At 40.4% G+C, this 24736-nt stretch overlaps 1 protein-coding gene across 6 annotated transcripts; it reads left to right on the plus strand.

Annotated features, from left to right (window-relative positions):
• The first annotated feature begins 219 nt into the window (after positions 1 to 219).
• On the plus strand, positions 220 to 24250 carry reps2 (RALBP1 associated Eps domain containing 2). Of its 6 annotated transcripts, none has more exons than XM_040129528.1 (19): positions 220 to 325; positions 7627 to 7750; positions 8209 to 8384; positions 9644 to 9752; positions 10244 to 10350; positions 10442 to 10583; positions 10677 to 10740; positions 13818 to 13986; positions 14099 to 14152; positions 14413 to 14491; positions 15105 to 15179; positions 15531 to 15579; positions 15689 to 15825; positions 16150 to 16211; positions 16370 to 16459; positions 19716 to 19802; positions 19914 to 20047; positions 20634 to 20739; positions 23721 to 24250. In XM_040129528.1, the coding sequence occupies exons 1-19, from the start codon at positions 230 to 232 to the stop codon at positions 23787 to 23789; spliced, it is 1929 nt and encodes a 642-aa protein (XP_039985462.1). In that variant the 5' UTR covers positions 220 to 229; the 3' UTR covers positions 23790 to 24250. The 6 variants fall into 6 exon arrangements, with proteins under 6 accessions (XP_039985462.1, XP_039985464.1, XP_039985459.1 ...); XM_040129530.1 differs by lacking the exon at positions 220 to 325 and adding an exon at positions 572 to 854; XM_040129525.1 differs by lacking the exon at positions 220 to 325 and adding an exon at positions 1408 to 1717.
• Positions 24251 to 24736: the final 486 nt, after the last annotated feature.

The following is a 24736-nucleotide window of genomic DNA, read 5'->3' on the forward strand; positions in this document are numbered from 1 at the left end:
ACATGACAGAAAAGGCTGAGGTCTAATCAGGGATTAAAACAATTATTTGGAGTTCATGCACTTCATTGATTCAGATTTCTTATGTGATCCTGGAAGTGTGAGAAAATAAACCGTGATGATCTCATAAGGGTGAACTGGCCTCGGGCTCGGAGACTAAAAAATTTTTAAGGGAGGGCCTGTGTTACAAACTGGGGCCATGGAGTTTGAAAGATGTGGGCATTCACCTGGCATGGGAGGTCTAATGAAGAGCCTATCGAGTTGCATTGTGGGAAATGTAGGATCCAGTGTTTTTGGAGTCCAAGCCATACAAAGGACTAAAATTGGGGTATCTCTTTCGCTACTGCTTCAGTTTTAGCATTGTATGTGTTTCTTGCAAATTTCCCGACTTTATGAAAGTGCGATACTAAATCGCTTTAGTGCCAATTTAAAATGGAAGAACTGATTTAAAGCAAAACTGACATCAGTGGTCTTATATTGCTAACTCTACATCTGTTTTTCTTACAGTAAAACTTTAATTGTAAGTCCTAATTTAAAAGGGGTTAAAGTACATGACAGAACCTGGAGGAGTACAGCTGCTGGAGTACGCTATTGCCTAAAGGCGCGGGTATATAACTTTTGCTAGACAATGGCCACTGTGGCTACAAGTGGCCGTTACGGGATGATGCTCAATTCTGAAACCTACTGTAGCAGTGGCACAAGTAGGGCAGAGTCCTAACATCTGCAAACTGTCTCTGCGACGTCTGTTACACCGTAGCATTTACCTAAAGTTTGCTAACACGAGCTAATATTAGCCGCTATGAGGCTGTAGCAGCAAAAGCCTGAAGTGCTGCTGAGTTCTTGGTCGTTTGGATTAGGTGAGGGTGCGTTTTATTGCTTGTCAACTTTTCATTACTGGATGAAAACATGTGTTTTTTGTGTTATCATCACTTTGCGCAATATTCTTTTCTTTTGGCGCGGTCCCGTCTTTGAAACATCGTAAAAAGCACAACGAAGTTCTATCTGGTCTGTTTTCCACAGCCCACTTTGCTTCTGATAACCCGACTGGTTTCAATGTCGCACATTGGGCCGAAGTGTCCCGTTGCATCAATGAAGATGTTCTGGTGAAAACGCATTCACTGCGCTTGTGGGAGGCTACTGAAAGCCGGGGAGCAAAGCACCGGCTCCCACGGTGTGCTCCTGGGTTCCCCAAAACACCACTCCCAGATTCGAGGCATCATTTCACTATGGGCTGCGGAAAGTAAAGCAGACAATGCCCCCTTCTTCCTGTGCTCTACCGCCCCCGCAAGACGCAGGCCGGTACTGCTACAATCAGTCATAATAGGCGGTAGGAGTGGATGAACCTGAGGCGAGCAGGCAGTCCGTCTTCACAGGGATCACTGGTGTCTGGGGTGATACCGTTCTCCGTTCTCCGTCCTCCGTCCTCCGCCCGCCAAGCCCCCGCTTCCGACCTGAGACGAGAGCCGGTGTCCGGAGCAGGATGTGTCGACCGGTTTGGTAACAGTGCGTCCAGCGGATCCTCCATGCGTCAGCCCCGGGAATGGATCAGGAATCCGGCGTGGCGTCTGCAGGGAGTTTCATCTCCCTGAATGAACATGAGCAGAGGTATTACTCAGGTCTCCACAGTCTGTGTCAGGCTGACACTTCAGGAAAACTGTCGTCCGGCAGAGTGGCAGAGCTGTTCAAGGCGTCTCAGCTACCTCCTGAATCCCTGCATAAAGTGAGTGTTGCCCGTATCGCGCAACTGCGCCTGCTTGGTCATCACACGTTGTCAAGTGTGAAGGGCTGAGAGCTGCGGCTGCTGCCTCGGATCCCCAAGGCAAGGGGACTAAGCGATCAGGCTCTGCTCTCAAACATAGGAGAAGGAGGCATGATATTTTCTTTGTGGGGTGTCTCTCTGAGGGTGTGTGTGTGTGCGTGTGCGTGCGTGCGTGTGTGTGTGTGTGTGTGTGTGTGTGTGTGTGTGTGTTTGTTTGTTTGTTTGTTTGTTTGTCAGAGAGGTTTCACACACCTCCTTTCTTTATCCCTCACACAGGAAGGCAGTCCCTTTTACTTACTGCATTAGCTGAGCGTCTGTCTGTGTGTCTGTGTGTCTTCCCACCACAATTATTTTGGGTACATACAGTTTTTTGGATGCTGACCTAAAAAAAATCAAATTTTATATATGGATATATATAGAATTAGATTTTTTAAGTTTAAGGTTAGGCTTAGTTATGAGTTTTAATGAAGATAGGGTGGCAAACGTAATTTCAGTATCCAATCTAGTTTAGAAGATGTATAAGGTTTTCTTTTCTGGGAATCTTCTTTCTTCAAATAATTAAGGATGAAGTTGTTTCCTACTATGGGCAGAAGTATTTCTGATGTTTTAAACTTTGTCATCAACACTCTGTTGGAGTAATACTCACTTGCCAGTAAAAGTTAGGTTTACAAAAATCTTCTCTCTTTAAAGGCCCTTATCAGTGGATTTGCATTTTTAGTCCATTTACTAAAGTACAAATCACATGTGCTCCGCAGCACAGCTAATGATTATTTTTTATGATTCTTTTTATTATCCACCAAACTCGATTCAATTGTCGTTTATTTTCTCAATTGATCGATTCATTGTTTTGTCTATAAATCTGAAAAACTGTAAAAGTCCATCACAGTTTCCCAAAACCCAAGGTGATTATGTTCCTATAAACTGAACAAACAATGATATAAAAACAGAGAAAAGTAATAAATGTCTACATTTTGGAAGAACCAGATAATATTTGCCGTTTTTCTAAACTATTTTAATCAATTAACCAAATAGTTGCCAATTAAATCTTTCTTTGGATCAACTAACCGATAAATAAACTAATCCTTTTAGCTTTACAGCTAACAATTTAGCAAACCATGATGTCTGATTGTACTTGTCCTATTGATCCATGCAGTTACTGTTCATTAATTCCTGTACAGTATGAAAATCTAATAGCCATCTCCTGAAAGCCAGACTATGTAACGATTGTAAGAAGAAATAATACATTCTCCACACAAATGAAAAGCTGAATTCATAAGCAATAAATGCAGTTTGGCTCAAGTCACTGCCCTCGGAGGTTTTGCTGCTTTAGCCCCATTTGGTCTGGTATGACCAGGAGCTTATGGTAGCTAATGTTAACAAACTTTAGCAAGATATTGCTTTATAAAAGACATTATTAATACAGTTTTCTGACTTTCCATTTGTGCTACTTTTACACAACATCGCTGCTGTTCAACAAAAATTTCATAGTCACTTTAAGTCTGCTTGTATTTTTTTATATGCTGCAGAGATGAATGAAAACCAATGGCTGCATGGTAAAGTGGTAAAAACTAAAAATATAATTTTTAGTTAAGGAGCTAAAACTTGTAGAAGTGCTGGCATGGTCCTTTAAGGTCTCAGACCCCATTTTACTCACTGATGCTTTCAAAATCTTGTCGTACAAGTCTCGGGCTGTAATTCAAACCTGCCAGAGTAAAATAAAAATACTTGCATTTTTCTCTACTGTCACATGAATTTAAATATTTCTGTCTTTTCATATTATTTGTTTAAAATGGATGATACCAGACATGCTTGACAGTAACCCTACCAGTGATTTTAGACTGTTTTTTCATTCGCTGCAACATAGAACTACTAAATCAGAGTCATTTTGCTGACCCATCACAGGAATATAAACATATTTTTCCAGCACAGATGAACACAGCAGGTTACCATCTCCGTTCACGTTCCGTACTCTCTGTCCCAAGGGGTTGGCTCCCGGCGATCGCAGCCTATTGTGTGTCTGTGGGGGGGTCAGGAAGTTTGGCATTGAGCTTTGCTTCCTTCCTGTCCGACCTGGATCGCCGCCACCACACAGGGTTGATTGACACACAGCCTTCTGAGCTGTGTCTGGCCCTGCTGCAGGATGCCTGCAGGATCACTCTTGGACTCAGTGCTGACTTCTGGGTCATTATGTCACAGAGTATCAGAGAATCGTAAACGCTGAATTTCCTCCAGCATATATAATGACATAGGAGTTGGATTTTGACTTGACTTGGTTTGACTGTAAATACCCTCTCTCCTATTTGTTAAAACAAAGGGAATTTTCCATCATGGAGTATATGTAGAGTTGTGTTTGCTGATTCATCCCATACCTAGACTGAAGAGATTAAGGTCTGCATGTCTTTTACGTTGCATCTCTATGTCTAACCCTATGTTTACAGCAGATGAGTAGTAAAAGCATGACACTCAGTCAGTCACTCAGAGAATTTCTCTGCTTCCCAAACATTACTCTGCAATGAAATTAATTGTCATGTTCCTTACATGGACAGAGAGTACAGACTTTGGATCATGCTGTTATTGACTTAGATCATTTTCACTGCCAAGTAAGCAGATGTTTCCCGTAATTTTTTATTACATGAACACGATAACGGGAACAGCAACCATCCTGACAGCACAATGTAAGCTACTGTTTAGTTGGTTGCCTTCCCCTTGATGCAGATCAGGGCCCTGCGTGTAACTTACAGAGTTACGCATAAATGTCTGTGCGTGAGTTTGTTTACAGGTTGTATTTTCTATGGTATGTGTTTGTGCACAGTGGCATGTTCAAGGACATTTACAGTGATAATGTCTTGACAGACATGTCTGCAGAACCTGTCTGGTTGAATGAGGTGTGCCCTGAGTTCTCATGGTGCTTTGGTCTGATAATGCCAGTGTTGCTCACAGTGGTGGAAGAAGTACTTAGGTCCTTTTACTTAGATAAAGGTAATTGAAAAAAAAATACTCCATTACAAGTAAAATTCGTGCATTCAAAGTCATACTTCAAGAATCAAAATCAAGAAAGAGAGAATCAATTAGAGGCCATGGAGATGTCTTTAATTTGTGTGTTTTGTCGGACTAACAGTCTAAAACTCTCATACATGACAAAGAAAAACAGCAAATCGTCACATGTGAGAAGTTGGAACCAAACAATGTTTTGCATTTTGGTAAGAAAATGACCGAAGCAGTTCTCGAACGATAACTCGACTAATTGTTTCAGCCCTGAACTCGAGTAAAGTACAAGTTCCTTAAACAGTATTTAAGTACAGTACTTGAGGCAATATAAGTAATTTCTTCCCACCAGTGGTTGCTTGCAGCAGTTGCTCAAAGGGCTACATGGAGGAAATTATATAGATTCTTTGTTGATATTTAAGTAAAAAAAAAAAAGAGCTGCGTGGGTTTCCTCTGGGTAGTCCAGCCCTCTCACACAGTCCAAACACATGCAGGTTAATTGGCGACCGTAAATTGCCCATAGGTGTAAACGTGAGCGTGAATGGTTGTTTCTCTCTGTGTGTCGGCCCTGTGATAGCCCGGCAACCCGTCCAGGGTTTATCCCTGACTCTCACCCACGCCATTCATATTTTCAGCTGGGATTGGCTCCAGCACCCTTGAGACCCTCAGAGGATAAGCGGTATAGCTAATGGATGGATGGATATTTCATCAATCATACTGAATATGATAGAAAATATAAAGTATGTGCTATCTTGTATCAGTTCCGTGGTGTAATTTCAGTTAGTTGTTGTTATTTTCCATTCCTAAATAATAATAATAAGTTCTTTAGTAGTACATAGTGATTTATTGAATGGGATATTCTGCTGCAAAATTAAATAAGGGAAATATGTGTGTAAAAGTTCATGTGTCTCAGACATATACTTATGTGCGCTGAAATGTTTTTGGCATTTTTCCATCTGCCTTAAATAACTTTCCCCCTCAGGCCGTAGATCTGACCAGCCAGTCTGGTTCCTCAAGGTCTTTGCTGTTGTTCCTGATATATTCTCATCATCAATCTTTCTATGCTGACCTCAGGCACACTCCCCAACACTGCAGACCTGACCTCCACTGTCTGTTTAGCCTCATTCTGGCTTGTAGTTGTTTTGGATCTCATATCTCTGTGAAATCTGTTGATTGAGTACAGTGCAGGTCAAGCAGAAATAATGTCTCACAAAGCGATATGAGCCACGTGCACTCCACACGCCCCTCAACCTCATGAGACAATGGGTATTAACAGCACCCCTGCCATTCATATTTCATAAACACATATTAGCAAATGTGCTCCTACTCCGCTGTGACAGAAAAGCTGTCTACTACAACGTGTATCCGTGTGGTTTTGTGCGATATTGCACACAACTGATTCACTTAAAACTTGACTTTTATGGAAAAAAACTTGTTAGTGTTAGATAAACAGTGTTAATCCATTGTTGCCACTTGAAAAAAGAAACTTAGTCATATTGCTTTTTCATATACCAGTACACTGTTGTTCTCCATGTGTGTCAGGACCTTTCTGTAATGGTGATAAAAGACAGTTTTGCCTTTATTGAGATGCTGGAATGATCATAGTCACAATTTGCATGATATACTCAGATATAATTAAAATTTTGTATGAATGGGAACATAAGTTCAGTCAATTTAGCACAACTTTCCTTAATTCACAATTCCCTTTCTTACCGAGAATTAGATGAGAAGATTGATCCTTCTCCTTTATGTGTATATTAATTATGAAGCTGCCGCTAGTAGCTGGTTAGCTTAGCCTGTGAAACCACAAGATGTTGTTTTTACATTTCGGTTTTTGTAGGGATTAAACAAATAGATACAATGTGTTAATTAGTGAGCTTTAGATGTGGGCACATTTGGTTACTTTAGAAGAGCCAGGCTAGCTGTTTGCCCCTGTTTCCAGTGTTTGTGCTAAGGTAAGCTAACAGGCTGCTTGTGGTTATCTTAGCTAGCATGATCATCAGACTAGCCCTTTAATGTTAGTTAGTTTATTAACATGTTATACCTATTTTTTTGTATGTTTACCTTTGGTCAGAGCCAGGCTAGCTTTTTCCCAATGTTTCCAGTGTTTATGCAAAGCTAAGATAACAGTCTGCTGGTGTTAGCTTCATATTTAAAGTACACACATGGCGAGTGGCATTCGATCTTCTTGTCAAGAAAGAAAACATGCATGATTGCCAACATGCTCAACCATTTCTTTTTACACTTTTACCCAATAATCAGGCCTTGTCTTATAGACGGGAAACAAATAAAAATCAATTTTTAATCTATTTTTAATACCTCTAATATTTAATTTGATACTATGCTTAAATATAAACCTACAGCAGGTTGGTATTCCAACTTAATACTAGTTGGTTTGTGGGACTCTGGGCAAAATGGATTGAGGGGAGCATGTGTTTATGCGTGGTATTCCAGATACCATTAATACTTCCATGACAAAAAGGGATTAGCATTATTCAGGGTCCCTTTGTTTCAGTATTGTATTAAAGAGCCAGATGTACTTTTAGTCACAGAAGCTTCTGTTCACCACACCACAGCTCTAGACTCAGTTATAAACAGTTTTACTTTTCAAGAACCACTAGCTGAATTTTCTTTCCGTTAAATTTTGAGGAATTTTTTTGTCAATTGACCCACATAATCCTAATCTTTTTTGCTCTCCCAAAGCAGTCATTGTACCTCTAATCAAAAGAGTACTGGATGAACAGATCCCACTCTGCTGCTTATCTGCTGACTATGTTTCTGAAAAAAGGAAGACTTTGCAATGCAAGCAGCATAAAGATGAGATATGTCACGATAATATATTGTCCTGAAATTTGAAATTGTTCCTAAACTTTCTTTCTTTTCAGGTGACGGAGGTGTGTGGAGCAAAGCGGCTGGGTTACTTTGGCACACCTCAGTTCTACGTGGCCCTGAGGTTGCTCGCAGCCGCCCAGTCTGGTCTGCCCGTTCGCCACGAGAGTGTAACGGCCAGTAAGTCTGCTGCTCAGAGTGGAGGCATCTCATGAGAGCAAAAGGGGATCAGGAGATTATCTTAACATGGCAGGATTTGGTCTAATCTGGATGAAAGGGGAGTCGCGTGGAAAGGGCTAAGTGGGTTTGTCCTTATTACAAGAGCGCAACATCAGTCACACCCCAGCCAAAGAGAAAATCTGTTTTCTATACAGCACATGATAGCTTGATGGATTATTCGGAAGAGTATGAGAGTAAGACGTAGAGGCGCTCATCCTTAATTACCTCAGTACTATTCTAGTTGTATCAAAGGTCTTCATAGAGCAGGCTGCTGATCAGACAAAACTAAAACTAAAAATTCTTTATATACATCAGTTACTTTTTTTGAGTAATTTCCAAGGACAAGAAAAAAGGAAAAAATCTATCATTGTAAATAAGATTAAAAAAAGTCATAAAGTATTCTGATGTCGTGGCTATAGATCTACCTCTGCCCAGATTTGTTGGGCTGAAGAATGAACCAGAGATGCGATACTCAACCGTCCCTCCCAGCATAGAAGGTCAGGGGGCTCAGTGTGGGACTGCATCTGGTTCTGTCTCATGGACTCAAGCTGACCGAAGCACCGTCAGACACCTGGAGGCCAATTTAGAGAAGAAGGTAAGCGTGGGACAATACTTGTGATGATCCAAGATATCATGTGTTGGCTACTGTCAGCTCAAAAACATGTGACAAATTAGTCTTGCAAATTTCTGATTTAAATGGAAAAGAGTCGATAACTGTTAGAGCTATTCAGTGGGTGCCGTACTGAGCAGATGTTTGGTGCACTGAGCAAAGAAATTCCAGTCAGCCATACTCATCAGAGCAGAAAGGCCTTGTTGATGAGAGATTAGAGAAGAATGACAAGCCAGACCAGACGCAAACCTAGTAAAAACTTGATGTGAATGCCATCTCAAGCTGTACCGCATTAGTTAAGAACAAGAAGCTAGAGCAGGAACATGATATCCAAAATTAGATGATTGAAGACTTTTCTGACCACAACTTGCTAATGACGGCAAGGTCAGAATTTGGCTTATTAATGTAGTTCTACATATAACTACTTTACTACATTGTCAACCTGGCACCCTGGTAGCTTAAGAGTTAATGCAATGACCCTAACCAATAATGTGCTTGGATGGAGCCCAAGCAGGAACTTGTGTTTCATGGCGTTCCACATTTCTCTCTCCCCCTTGTTTTCTGTCATCAATCTAATGTCCTCTGTCTGATAAATGTATAAAAACCCTCCCACTAGAAAACCACATTGTTAACATTTTCATTGTGTACCAAGTATAACTTTGTCATAACCCCCTCAAAACTGAAACATGAGGGCATCCTGGGGCCTAGCGGTTAAGACGCAAACTGCATAACCACTACATTCCTGGTGTAATTCAGTTGCATACTATAGCCCTCTCTCTTTCTCCACATTTGCTGTCTGCATCTATACTGTCAGCTAGTAAATAAACGCAAATATGCCAAAAAATATCATTTAATAGAGATGGAACTTGGACAGGAATAAATAAGATGTCCCAGGTTTCACTTTGCTAGCGCTCCGTAGAAATTCTTCTTCTCTGAGACAGAGGCCTACTTGTTTTCAGTCGGACACTTCCAGATGAATGCACTGGGACATTTAGGGATCATTGTCTCAGGATTTTTATAGAAACATGACAATGCCTCCATCTTTAGTGCACATTTTGGCATGAGATGGAATGGACTGTTCTTCAAATTAATATGCCACTGAAAGTGTGCATAAGCCAGTCACACTATCTTGTTAGTTAGTGGGGGAGTTTCCAGCAACTTGTCAGATCTGTTCTAGGGGTATCTATATCTATATATGTATATGTATATGTGAAATAACAAATATTCTGACCCCTTTTTGAAAGGAACCTTGGTCCCCGCCTCGATCACCTTGCAGTTCACCACCCTGCTCTCCACTGACCTACCGCAGCTACTTGTACTCCAAGCAGAGAAATGGAGCAGACTCACAAATGAGTAAGTTCCAGTCTCATAGGAGCACTAAGCACTGGAATTATACTTAAACTCACTTCTTTATTTTGAAGTTTTAGTGTACAGGCCAGAAAATTTGGCTTCAAGTAGGAACCATCAACATCAGCATTATGGGCTTCATGACCTTTTTTTCCAGATTTTTATTTATTTATTTAAATTTCCCAGTTTTTGCAGTTTCCAATTAGAAACGACTTAGTTGACTAAAATTCCAAGATGTAGATGTCTTAAAGTAGTCATGTATTATGAATTAGAAATGAATTGAGAAAAAAAATCTGAGGATTTACTGCATCTCTGACGCTTGTTCATTCCTCCATCGGGGCAGCCCTAATTTCCCTCTTCTCACTTTGCTGTGTGCTGGTCCTTTGATCTGTAAATCTCTCATTCTCTCTGATCACATTTTTTGAGGGGGAAATCATTGCATGGCAGTCTCAGGTTTCTTCTCCACCAAAGCTGTGTTTTTCTCCCCTGTCCTTCAGCCTTTGAAAGCAAACAGTCCTCACGGCCGATCGTTCAGCTGGAGCAGCACTCCTCACCCAATAACCACGGAGCCAAGCCCACCGTGGATCATCCTACTATGGCTCTGGTACAGTCAGATTTTTTTATCGCTTATGATCATGTAAATTAAAGTCTTTATTACGTTACTTGTAAATTTGTACTTCCATGTAACTTCCCAGGCTTCTTCAGCAGAGAGGCTGGCTCACCAGGGTGTAGTGGACTATTCTGACGATGACCCCTGGAGGATCACGGAGGAACAGCTGGAATATTATACAAATCAGTTCAAGAGCCTGCAGCCTGACCTTGGGGCTCTCATCCTGGGTATCACCCCTGCTGCACCTATTTAACGGAAAACTTAACTGAAAAATTACTTTCAAACTATCTCACTACTGTGTCACTCTTTGCTTTTTCCAGGAGCTGTTGCAAAGAACTTCTTCACAAAATCCAAGCTCCCAATACCAGAACTCTCCCACATTTGGTAAGTGCTGACTCATAGTGTTGTCTGTCCTTGTTCTTTTCTGGGGTCAGTTGGGTGTTTTCCAGCCAAGCACCTCGGCATGCTGACTGAGTCAGACAGAGGCCTCGTTTTAAAAATGCAGACCAGTACCGTCTTTTCATCATCAAAATAATTTATTCAAACGGATATTTTTTAACAAATTTATCATTTTTTACAACACAGGGGTTGACTGTGACAGCTAGCCTGACTGGGGCGAAAGATAACATAATTCACCTACCACCACAATTTGTCATTTTAACATTCCAGTTTTTGTACAAATTACGCAACAGAGATATAACTTGTTAGTTAGTGAGGAGCTGGTGGGTGGATTTTGTTATGTTTGGACCAGGCTAGCTGTTTCCCTTTGTTTCCAGGCTTTTAATAAAGCTAAGATAACTGGCTGCTGGCTGTTAGCTTAGCTAAACACAAATGTCAAACCACTTCTTTAATGTTGACAACAACATATTTATTTTACTCAAATCTCACAGTCTTCACAAAGGAGGTGTCTGAATAAAAGAAATTTTGATTTGAAAATATAACATTTTGGTCATGTATTTTAAAATATCAATCAGTTAATGGGCTGTTAACCCACAATCTTAAAGACATAGTTTGACATTTTGGGAAATTTGCTTATTCGCTTTCTTACTGAGAGTTACATGAGAAGATACCACTCTCATGTCCAATCACTAAATATGTAGCTAGGGCCAGCAATTGGTTAGCTTAGCTTAGCATAAAGACTGGGAACAGGAGGAAGCAGCTAGCCTGGCTGTGTCCGAAGGTAACAAGCTATGCTGCGGTCAGCTTAGTTGAGCACACACAGTATTTCAAACTTCTCTATATACAGTTAGATACATAAATAATTGGGCAGCGACACAATTTTCATAATTTTGCCCGTGTTCACCACCACAGTGGATGGAGGAAGCCATCAAGATGTGATGGAAGTCGAGACTTTCAGCTTTAGATCAAGGGGTTTAACAAAAATTAAAAATTAAAGCCATTTTAATTGAGTCCCTCATATTCAGAGGCTCAAAAGTAATTGGACAACTGACTGAAAGTCTGTTTCATGGCCAGGTGTGGCCTATTCCCTTGTTATTTCATGACAAATTAAGCGGATAAAAGGTCTGGAGTTGATTGATGCAAATGAACGAGGCCTTCATTAGGCTGAAAAAACTAAACAAACCTATCAGATAGATTACAGAAACTTTATGAGTGGCCAAATCAACAATTTGGTCCATTCTTAAAAAAAAGGAATGCACTGGCGAGCTCAGTATCATCAAAATGCCGCGAGGACCACAGAGGACAACTTAAGTGGATGATCGCAGAATTCCTTCCTCTGTGAAGAAAAACGCTTCACAACATGTAGCCAGGTCAAGAACACTCTCTAGGAGGTAGGCAGTCTAAAATCAAGCGATGCCGTCGTGAATGAAAATACAGAGGGTTTACCACAAGGTGCAAACCACTGGTAACACTCAAGAACAGAAAGGCCAGATTAGACGTTGCCAGAAAACATCTCAACGAGCCTGCCCCGTTCTGGAACCAGATTCTTTGTACAGATGAAACCGAGATGAACTTGTACCAGAATGATGGGAAGAGGAGAGTATGGAGAAGGAAAGGAACGGCTCATGATCTAAAGCAACCACATCATCTGCCAAACATGGTGGAGGCAGTGTCACAGCATGGGCATGTATGGCTGCCAATGGAACTGGGTCACTGGTGTTTATTGATGATGATTGATGATGATTGATGGGTGTATAGAGCTATACTATCTGCCCAGATTCAGCCAAATGCTGCAAAATGATAGGACGGTGTTTCACAGTATAGATGGATAATGACAAAAACTGTACTGTGAAAGCAACCCAAGAGCTTCTCAAGGCAAAGAAATGGAATATTCTTCAATGGCCAAGTCAGTCACCTGACCTCAACTCAAGTGAGCCTGCTTTTCACTTCCTGAAGACAAAACTGAGGACAGAAAGACCCATAATCAGGCACTAACTGAAGGGGGCTGCAGTAAAGACCTGGAAAAGCATCTCAAGGGAGGAAACTCAGCATTTGGTGACGTACAAGGGTTCCAGACTTCCGGCAGTCATTGACTGCAGAGGATTTTCATCAAGTATTAAAAATAATCCTTGTGTATATATATATATGTTGGTTTGACCGATTACTTTTGAGGCTCTGAAAATGAGGGCTTATGTATAAAAATGGCTGTAATTCCTAAACGGTTAATGTGATATTTGAATTAAGGCTGGAAGTCTCCACTTCAATCACATCTTGATGGCTTTGTTTCAAATCCACTGCGGTGTACAGAAGGAAAATTACGAAACCTGTGTCACTGTCCAAATACTTACGTACCTAACTGTATGTAATTGTATGTCCTGATTTAGCTTTCATTATTAATAAATATGGTAGCAAATCTATAACACAAATATTTCATTTCACACACAATTCCTGCTGTAGTTAAATGTTTTCAAGATGTTTCAATGATATATAATAATACAGTATCTGATGAAGGGGCTAAGTAAAATTTGTGGTAACACTTAATTTAAAAATCTGTAATTTCCGTGTAATTTCCTCTTAAATGTACCAGAAAGAATGATGTATTTTGGCCCAAATTATCAGTAAAATAGAGACTGTGTTCAGTTCATAACAATTCCAACTAATTTACTCTAATAAACTGCTCACTTAACTAGAGAGTCTTTTGACCTGGTCAGCTGACAGCAGGTAAGCAGGTCAGCTGACCATAGACACTGTGAAAAATATGAAATTTGTCATTGAATTATATGAATATATACTTGGGTTTAAATTTAGCTTTTCTTTCAAGCAAATTCCTATTTTCCCTATAACTTAGAACCAAATTACATAGTTCTTTTAGGAAACTTTTTGAAAATGATTTGGAAATTACAGGGAAATTACGGACCCCCCAAAATAAAGCATTACCAAAATATTTTCTTACCCTCCCAACCAAAATTCAGTAATCAGGATTATTGTGTGAGACATAATTCTACAGCTCCACCCTCAGTTTTTCCAGACATTCTTCACCTTTTCAACTATTTTTTTTAAAAGGAGTTGAGTGATGTGGATAGAGATGGAGCTCTCACTTTCTCTGAGTTCTGCACAGCCTTTCACTTGATTGTGGCACGCAAGAATGGTTACCCTCTCCCAGAGAGCCTTCCTCCCACCCTGCGGCCAGGGTTTGTGCAGCAGGAAGAGGACATACCGGACACTCCAGAAGTAAGGGAGACACAGGCAGGAATCTGTTATCTGAAACATGCATACATTTTGTCATGCCCTTTCTTTGCTTAGGTGTTTTTTAATGTAAAAATCAAACTGTACTATTTTGCAGAGTGCAGAGGTCTTAATTGTCTTTGAGGATGCTGAACTAAGGGCCAGTCAGATGGTAAACCAAGCACTCAGATACTCTGACACTTTTAAAAAAATGTGGAGTCCCTCTTTGTTACCTGTAGGGGGCACTAACAAACTGAACATGAGTCTACTCCAAGTTAGTACAAGTGTAGTCTCTTCAACATGTTGAACTTAGAGAATAAGCTTGTGCTTCCTGAAATGTCCTACTCTCTTTACATTATTTCAGTCTTTACAGGCATTGATGTTGTATTGTTCTAAATGATGTAGCAGACGATTCTTTTCCCTGTTTTTCAGGATCAAAGCATTATAGAGAGGATCCAGCCAAGTTTGGCAACAGCAAAACAAGATTTGAAAGAGGAATCCTGTAAACAAGGTATAATACGATGCATTTTTTCAGATTTATTTGAGTTATCAGTCCAAGAATACCAAAAACATTATATTCTAAAATCAGATGCATGGGGCATTGACTTCCTCTGAGTGAATATCCAATTCACTCAGGGGAAGTCGATGCATCTGCTAACTGGGCAAGTCACGCCTTAAAAGCACAACAGAACAAAAAACAAAATTCAGTATTCTTTTCCACTTTCCTTTATATTTTGAAACAACAAAACAGACCATGTCAGGAAAACAATGCATACATATAATCAAATTAAGTGTATAACTACCTTAAACTGCTGTCCCGGCATGCATACAGACTGTATATACAAAACAGGAAGAAACAAATTCTGTACCCATCATCCCACCCAACCATTTCAAGTAAAGAAAAGGAACAAGGGGGAGAAATGCTAATATACAGTTACATTCATATTTCTTAAGCCTCAGAATAAAAAAGGAAATGCCACATTCCAAATTTATTCCTGACTAAAATACTGTATTTTGATACAGTTTCTAAAATTCATCCTATAGAAGCTTCTCTTCAGATGCGATCAGCTCTTCATGTTATATAGTGGCTTCTGCTGCTGATGTCTTTATTATTGTGTCTACAGATGCAAGTTTGAAGAGGGTGACAACATCTCAAGAGAAACAGACTCTACACCTTGGTGCGTTCCCTGAGAGGCAAGGTGGTACTCAAACGCCTTTTAACATGGGAAATTTTAACTGAATACCTTGTTCCTGTACATAAATACATCACGTGTCACAGTTTTCAGATGTGGCCATGTACCACAAATACCTCACTATCCTCAGTATGTTCATTGTGTTGGGGGGTCTTTCCTTCTTTTGTCCTATGTGGTGGAAATGTTTGGTAAATTGGGATTTAGTAGAATGTGAAGCATTGCAAAACAGAATATACAGCATTCTGTGAGCTCATGGCAATATTCAGGCATGTCAGAATGATGTAATATATTTTAGTTATGAAAATAACCAAAAAAGTCTGACCTGGCGTTGTTCATTGAACGTATCCTTCCTCACAGAACCGCCTCAGGACCTGGACCCACAGATGAGGACAAAAACAAGACAGAGGTGAAAATCACCCTTTTACAACACAGGAATTAATCCAATAATATCCTGAACTCCTCATTAATCTCAGTTTTTTTTTTTTGTCCTCCCACCCGTGCAACCACATCGGCAGGTCCTACTCCAGCACTTCTATTGACGATGCAATGAAGAAGGCAGAAGAGCCTCCTACCCCACCCCCTCGACCCCAGAAAACCCACTCCAGAGCCTCCTCACTGGACCTCAACAAGCTCTTCCAGCAGGGCACTCCAGGTGCGATTCACAACCGCGGACCTCCCTGTCTTCGCTCAGCTCTTCTCACAGTATTAGTTTTCTAACACAGATGCTGAGAGCATGAACTGCCTGGAGCCACGGTGCGTTTTGCAACCGGGTTATTGTGTTATGTAAGAACAAAAGGGGGAACTGAAGATAGGTGGGTTTGTGCTGTTCAGTCTGAAAGGTGAGAGGCTCAGAAGAGTGCAAGTCAGTTTCTGATTATGAAAATGGGGCTGGTATATTTGTGGAATTTGACTCATATGAGCAAAGAAATATAGCTACAGTCGTTTACAGCTTAGTGAAACTTTCTCTGGATTTTAGGGATAAAAAGTGGATGGTTGCCGCCTCCTCCAGCCCTCCCTCCAAGACCATCAACCTCACAGGTGAGCCTCGTATGATTGTGGCAGCAATCCAAGCTAATGTGCTCTCATAACAAGCGAACAAAGCCTTTGTTGTTCCTCTGAGCTCCAACTGTGCAAGTGTCTCATAAACTGATGATAAAAGAAAGCTTTGGTTAATCAGTACCTATCATCTCTGTCAGGTTTCTCATTTTATCAACACTGTGGAGAAAACTCCCCCGAATAAAGTGCAGCAGCCAAACTTCGCCGACTTCAGTCACTTCAGAGAAGAGGTGAGAATAAAATCAAATGTTCTACTTTGATTTGTCTTGGTGGTGGGGAAAAAAATCCCCTCAGATTTCCATCCTGGATTATCAGCGTTTCCCACTCCCCGATTTTCCGCTCTCCGTCTCAGATGTTGCACTATAAATGTGTCACAGAGGTCATGTTTGTCAAATATACGAGCCTGTATTTCAAGACACAAACCCTCGTCCTGACACTTTTTAGTATTTCATGTGGGTCTATACTTGTATCCTGTTGCACTACACAACAATCCAGTGCATGTTTAATACTGATGAGTTGCAAAGATTAACATTTAAAGCTTAAATGAAAATGTCTCTGCCTTTGTAAAATGTCTGCCTCATATAATATGGTCCAACATTTAGGTGGTGCTTCCCGTAAATACCAGTATGTCTACTGTCAGTTAAAACTCACTATTCCATGAAAGCAACTTCTTTGTTAAACCCTTATTTAACTTTTTTTGTTGCATGTTCAAACACCTACACACATTCAGAGAGAGAACTTCCTTATTTTCTTACTGTAACTTCTATACCACTTTTGACCTTTTAACATTTCCTCTTCTCCCTGTTGGGAGTCTAAACTAGGAAGCATACCATATTAGGAAGAAGCCTCACTTTAATGCTCTTCAGAAATGAGATCATAGCGCTTCAAACCTATTTGCTGGTTGCTGATGAAACTCTACGGCCATATTGTGGTTGATTTTTCTTCAAATCCTTTCATATCAGATGCCCATTCATGTCTTCATTTAGCTGTATTTACACAAAAGCATATTTCCTATTTACTAATAATCCATATCTAATTAAGATAGTAATCACACTAAACCTAACCACTGCAAAAAAAAAAAAAAAAACTGATCATCATATTCTAATAACTGCACTGCATTTTTTTTTTTTTTCCAAACTCAGTGTCTCTCCCAATTTCTGAAATCAGTTGTACGCCCAACCATAAACAAATCATAAACAAAATGTGTAGATGCCAAAATATTGTATAAATTGGGATTCATTTCCTGGAAACAACTTTGAAAATTCTCAAAAGCTTTGTATTTACTCAGCTTTGTATTTATTCATCCATCCTTCTGTGAGACGGAGTACAGTGTTGAGTGTTTCTGTCCTTATTGGCAGAAACTCTCAACCCTTATCCACCCCCCTGGCTTTAATTTGACAAAATCAGATGTAGCTTTAAAATCAAAGGGCACGGCAGCTCCTAATTTTTTTTAAAACACTGGTCAATCCTCAATGGTATAATCCTACCCATGTCCTCTTAACTGTTACTCATTTACTCATACTCTTATACTGTCTTTTTAGTCTAGTATTATTTAGCATCACAGTTAATGTGCCCTCTCAATGCTCCCTCTGCACTTGTATCTTTAACTCCTCCTCCATCCTACCACAGTTGCTTGTGCAGTATCACCATTTCTCTGCCTTTACCCAGTCTTAATTAAAACCAAGCAGGCTGGGCGATCCCAAAGGTGGCTATACCCTGTATGTATATATTTCACTTAGTAAGACAAACTGAAACTCACACCAGCCCAAACCCCTGAGAGAGAGATTTTATGGATGAGTGAACTATAGACATAGTTAAAAATAGCTTCTCTAACATTAAATATGTCAGTGTTAAAGGTGAATATTTGATCCCAGCTTTTGCAGGGAACCCTTTGGAACAGTTCTGTGTGCACTTATGGTAAATGGAGAAACAGCGTCACATCAGCAGGCATAATGTTCATTTTTTGTTCATTCTTTTTTTGAGAGAAAAGGGCAAAGAAGTGATGTGTGTGTGTGTGTGTGACTTCTTATGTTAAGATTTTAGTTCACCTACCTTTACTTCACTTTAAGTCACTATACTTTCCTTTTCTTCACTGCACTTCATTCCTCTTCCATTTCCCCTGTCCTCACTTCACTTACCTTCATTTACCTTAACCTCACTTATGTTCACTTCACTTTCTTTATTTCACTTACCTTTACTTAACTTCACTTCACTTTTCCAAGCTGTTGGCGAGACACTGGACATGCAGCCCGGATTGATGCCCCTGCAGTCGTGACCTAAATGCCACATCTTTGTATTTTTTCCAAAGCAGAGTAGAGCTAAATACATGTATCTGTCAGTCCCACTACCATCTACTGTCTCCTCCAGAGAGTGGAGGGTGTCATCATTGATCCGCTGGACAAGTAAACACATTCAGACAGAGAGTTCAACGGGGTCATCATGAAGCTCATCTCTCCTCTTTGCCAGCTCACTCATGCCATTTTTAAAACCACATTTTACCACATGCAGGCCTAGTGTCTATAACTTTTTTTCTCCTGGTTTAAAAAAAAATAATTTTGCTGGTTTGCTCTTATTTGTATCATTTAAATGAGACCAGCTGAAAAGATCCTTCCCTCAAAAGGTTTATGTGACAATGACAGTACATCTTCAGCCCTTACATTGCTGAAGTGAAACAGCCGTGACCTACGGCTGATGTGACCACACATACTGCTTATGGAGCTCCTGTGGTTTATTGCCACTGTAGCAGCTACTACAGTAACTTTTAAATGTTTCCATGCTGTGGTTGTGTTTCACATTCAATGGTGCAGTGAACCTTAGGGCCATTTATTTGCGTCTGCTTGTGAGTCAGTTGCATTGCTCAGCAAAATGCATTTGTAGGTTTCTTGGGCACAATTTACAGCAGCAGCATTAGCCTGTTGAAACCATCAGGAAAGCCCCGGCATTTCAACTGCCACCGCAACGGAGACAGCAGCCCATAGAAATTGGTGGATCAAGTTTCGCTACATCCAACATCCAACAGATGGGAAATGTTGTCGAGCAGAAAAAGTACCAAAGGTGCTGCCTAGTAAGAAATGCCTTCGACTTTCAACACAACCAATCGTGCTACAGTTAAGAAATAGACCTTCATGTGCAGGGCCTGTCTTCACACTCTTGCACTATTAACCTCTGCTGAATGACAGCAGGTGGTGATACATTGTACACTGTGTCTACAAGAGAATAATGGCTGAAATGCGGCAATAAAGAGCAATAAACGCAAGTTAATCCATCATGGCTGCCCCTGAACAGCCGTGGCTGGAGAGCACTACATCGTGGTCCCTGTAGGGAAGCTGTTGATTGATCTACAGCCAGGACAACACATTTCATCCTGCCCCTTTAGCATTCCTCTTATATCATTTCACCTTATAATGACATCAGTACTCTTATGCTGGTCAAGACTCCTGTTTTTTTTCGTATAGAGCATGTGTCATGCTTTTGTCTGTGTTACAGGAGGAGAGCAGTGTAAAACCGGGCGAACAGGGTCTACGATCTAGATTCAGTCCAAGTAATGAAGACTTGACAAATGCTTCCAAACAGGTTCGAACCCCTCACGTAGATATGTTATGGGTCGTGCATTTTGTTTTGCAAGTGTCTGTGTCTCTGTTGCAGTGAGCAGGTTGATTTTTATCTCTGTTACCTTTCCTCCAGAACGTGATTGGTGTAAGTCACAGTCAGGCTCCACAGAAACCAGTTCGCAGGAAATACCACCCAGAGAGCCAGAACCAGGAGGCTGCACCTCCACCTGCCATGTCGTTTCCTCCCCCTGCCAAATCTGCTCAAAAGTCAGTCAGACATTTGATTCTTTAATCTTAAAATCCAAGTAAATTCAGTTTTCAGCTAAACCTGATTGAATCTAAGTTAGATTCAGTTCAGTCAGATAAATCTAAGTAGTTAAATTTAGTAGCTCTGCTGCAAAAGTACGTACTGTAAAGTGATTGTAAACCCCTAAAACCCATCTATAAAGGGGAATTCGGAGGACATCAAGGCACACCCTAACCCACCATAATGACTCAAGCATATGTGCTTCTGTCTCCTTATTGACCAGACAGCTCACTGAAACTGTCAGTCAGTGCAGTAGAAGGTAACCATCAATAACAGTGGCGACTGCTGGTAGTGGCTGGTTGATGTAAAGCTTCGGTGTTTTGGTCTAATCTCTGTGTCCACTGTCTCATTTTTTCAGAGTTTGTTCACTTTAACTCTAGATATTTTCTTCCATCTCTAAACAATGCGTAAACACAATATTTTTCCTATTCTTTATTGACATATTTCCCGTGGTTGTGCTCTGAATAGGGTCAGTTATGTTATATCATTTTATCCATATAGAAAATGAATTGAAATCATGATGATAGTGGGTGTATTCTCTCTCAGACTGCTGTCCAGACAGAAGAGGGAGATCCAGATGGCGATCCGTAAGAACAAGGAAACCAATGCAGTGTTGACACGCCTCAACAGTGAGCTCCAACAACAGCTCAAGGTCAGCCCATCTTCTGTTTTTGAGAGCAAAAGGCATTTTGTAAATGGAGCCATACCACTATACACAAAGTATTTTGCCAAAGGAGTGCGTGTCCATCTGTGTGAACTTTGTGACTTTCCCTGCCCTCTGGCTCCTTCCAGACACCGTGAAATGGGGAAAACCAAACCCTGCAGCTCTTAGAAAACACATTTAATGGTTGCTCAGTCAAAGGACAGGGCCTCTATACACTACATTTAACCACAATAATGAAAACATCGTAGTGTCCATGTTAATACTGTATCGAAAGTTGTTGATTGATATGCAGAGGTTGAATTCTACTTGTTTTCAGATGACAACAAATGCTCCCGCGGGTCTAACTTTGTTAAAAGCCCTGAGCTCAACTGTCTGCTTCCCTACCCCTCACTCATAGCTGAACTAATGGGGAAGACTTAGATGTTTGCACTGGGGATCTGCCTGTGGCACACACACTCACAATTGGAACACATGCTGCACGTCTGTCAGTCTCCTCGTAAATGATCCCGTAGTGAAACCTTCACGCTCGCATGCAGCGCTGTTATAGCTTCAATACTACAGAGACTAAAGAATAAAAAAAGAGAAGAAATCCAAAAACACACGGATCAATTTCTTAAATATCATGCAGAGTCCAAATAGGTAGAAGGATTTCTAAGCTTCAAGCTTCTACTATGGCATTCTTCTTTGATTAGATTTGGGTAATCTAGGCTGATATTTGTTCACTCAAATTCTGCTAGTTCCTCAAAACATCTGAGGAATTCTGCAGAGGAGAGCATAGGTATCTTTAAATAGACTCAAGCCATGTTGAAATACCAAACAGCCATTGGCATTCACAACTGTCTTTTTTTAAAATAGAGCCTAAGCCGGTCAGGCATCCAACTAGAACAGGGTGTGTGAGAAAAGAGAAGAAGCTGGAATGAAAGGGATAATTCTTTCCTGACTTTTCATTAAGGTTAAAGTAACATATTAAATAACGAGATACTGTGTGCAGGGTAACAGTTAGAGAAAATCGTAGTGAAAACTTCAGAGATCATAACTGAGATTGTTTCCCTTTAATCCAACCTTGGATATTTACTATCATTGTCCTTAAATCTACTGAACACTTGTTGTTTTGGATATTCAATTCTTTTCATGCTGCACTCATGCAAAAATGTCATGTTTTTCATGTGAGATACACCCTAATCTAATGAATATATTGCTAAGGTTTTTGCTCTGAACTCTTTTGATGAGTGATATTATGAGTGCATTGGTTTCCCACCTGAGGGGCGGGACTCCCCAGGGTTCCCAAAATAAATTAGGAGCGGTCACCAGATGATTAAAGAAATAAAATTACCTTCACCACTTCAGGCCTCTTAAACTTTATCAAATGTAAAAAAGAAAACCACAAGACAAAACATGCTGTGGATAAACAGCTCACAGCTAGCTAAAGCCACACTACACACTCGAGGTGTCACAAGCAGACATTGTTTAACTTTAAGGGATCACAAGCCAAAAAGGTTGGGAGCCACTGAGGAATCTTCATATGATGATCATTCATTCATCAATCATTTTAATATTTTGGGGTGTCATGAACATTAAGGTGCCACTTTAGGAGATCATTCTTGTTATAGACCATAGTTGCCATGGCAAACAAACCAAATAAGCAGTCAACTTGAGTTTGCTGCTATACTCATGTCATACACGAACATGGCTCCTGTCACTGCAACATATATCCAAGCAGTTTGATTATGGTGGTGCATTCAAGTGAACATTACTCTGCTCTCTTTTCTGCTGCCACACAACTCACGTATGTCTGTCTGAGAGACATTCTGCTGCCACTGCTGCTGCCATTGCTGCTGCTGTTCATATAGCATAAACACCACCTCCACCCGGCCTGTATACTTTGAGTGTATGTTCACCTAAGGCGGAGGTCAGTTTCATCACTCCCCCGTCCTTACTGTGCTGAACTTGGTGCTTCCTAGTAGGGACCGACAGGGTTACTGTATTGTAAATTCAATCATATTTCTTTTCATGTCAGCTGGCTGCCTGAATCATGGTATAGATTCTGCCAAACACTTAAGTTTTGGGGGGTGTGATGAACATTAGGGGATACTTTAGGGGATTAATCTTGTTCTAAGCCATTGCGACCAAGGCAAATAGGTAGTCAACTCCAGTCTGCCACTACACTCATTTGGCAAACTCGTCCTGCTGTGTCCACATTCTCCAAGGGATGAAGTTATTACCGTCTCTCCCCACTCCCTGCTGTGCTGAGCTTTCTTTTGGGGAGTGACGAGGTCAGAGCCTAGATACGAAAAAATCAAAGCTGTACATGTTCCATGGGCACATAATAATCCACTCCGTGTGAGTTGGCTGACTATATCGCAAACTTTAGGACACATTTAAATCTTTGAATCTGCAGTTCTTTCTATGCTGTTCACTCTGTTCAACACATTCATATTTTTGGGGTGCAAAGAAAATAGGGAGCCACTTTGAGAGATTTAATTTTGTTATAGATCACCATTGCAATGGCAAACAGGGGGTCAAATTGGTTCTTCTGCTACACTCTTATGGCATACCCTCCCCTTATGTTTTCCTAGGTGGGAAATAGTATCATCACTCCCCATTCCCTGCGTTGTTGAGCTTGTTGCTTTCTTGTGGGGCGTGACAACATCAACATCTAGATGGCCGAATACCAACAATGTACATATTCAATATTCACATAGTAATCCATTTCACATGAGTTGGCCACTTCAGGATAAATTTTACATTGTTAGTTCTCAAAGATTAGGGGAGTCTTTGTACGCTATAGCCAACACTTTCATATTTTGTGATGAAATGAACATTAAAATGTTTAGCTAGCAGGGTTCTGTTCTTGATCTAGACCATTGTTACCATGGCAAACAAAGCAAATAATATAATTAATGTCTGAGTTGCATCTCTTGTTGAGAGTGCTGTGATCAGAAGTGATGTTTTCCTTTGGTTGGCTACAGGTGGTTCACCAGGAGAGGGTCACCTTGGAGTCCCAGCTGGAGCTCCTGCGGCCTCTGGCCTCGACGTGACTGAGCCTCAAGGCTGGTTAGAGTAACGTTACCAGTGCTTTACTGAAGTACATCAGTGTCTCTATTAAACGAGAACGTTTGAGCCAAGATACAGAAAGTCCTTTTTTGTGATGAACACTGAATAAATGTAAAAGGGCTGATGATGGACACAAAGGTGCATTGTAGACATGTAGGGATGTGATTAAGTCCCATGTTACTTTGTATTACTTTTAATGCTGTTTTTCAGGGTTAACCCATGCATTTTTTTAATCACTGTATGATACGTACATGTAAAATATCCTGTCATTCATTGTGACATTCTAACTTAATTTTCTCTGTTGAGTTACTGTTAGTTTCTCCCATACTGTTACTGTTTTCTCTCAAACTTACCTTGCTTACAATACATGTAACGGTCTGTGCATATATTGCCATGACTGATTGTGTTCTGTATTAATAATGGGAACTAAAGTACTCTGTTTTCATTTTTTGTATACAGTGCATTTCATTTGTAGCCACATGGTCTAAAGCTAGTAATGGTGCTGCAGATTAGTTTATGAATCTGATTACTTTTTGCACTTAAAGTTTCCAAAATGCACATTTACTAGGTTATAGAAAAGGTTAGCAAATTCCACATTAGATATGAATTGAGTTTGATTTTGCTACACATTTCCAGGCCAGTCACAAAACTTTATTGTCTGTTTTCAGACTGTAGCACTGTCCCATGTGACTATCAGGACACTGAAGAATGTTCACACTTTTGACACCGGATTTGTATGAAATATGTACATTTTACTTGAAAATGGGTTCCATCTTTAATTTAAACGCTGTCTGTTAGAAAGAAAAACTGCTGAATCTTTAAATTCTCTTATGTTTTTTCATCGTATGAAGTTATTTCCATGCTGCATCCATACTGTCACAATGTTGCTCAAGTTTGAAAGAAAATGATCGCCAAAAACCAAACCAATGTA

This window comes from Xiphias gladius, chromosome 6 (genome assembly GCF_016859285.1).
Source record: "Xiphias gladius isolate SHS-SW01 ecotype Sanya breed wild chromosome 6, ASM1685928v1, whole genome shotgun sequence".
NCBI lineage: Eukaryota > Metazoa > Chordata > Actinopteri > Istiophoriformes > Xiphiidae > Xiphias > Xiphias gladius.

Bases quoted from the DNA above. Each gene is read 5' to 3' on its own strand.
- reps2 (XM_040129525.1), top strand. From the start codon at position 1,538: ATGGATCAGGAATCCGGCGTGGCGTCTGCAGGGAGTTTCATCTCCCTG. The intron at 14,153-14,412 runs GTAAACCAAGCA...CCTGTTTTTCAG, and splicing joins AACTAAGGGCCAGTCAGATG to GATCAAAGCATTATAGAGAG. The intron at 15,580-15,688 runs GTGAAAATCACC...CCACATCGGCAG, and splicing joins AGGACAAAAACAAGACAGAG to GTCCTACTCCAGCACTTCTA.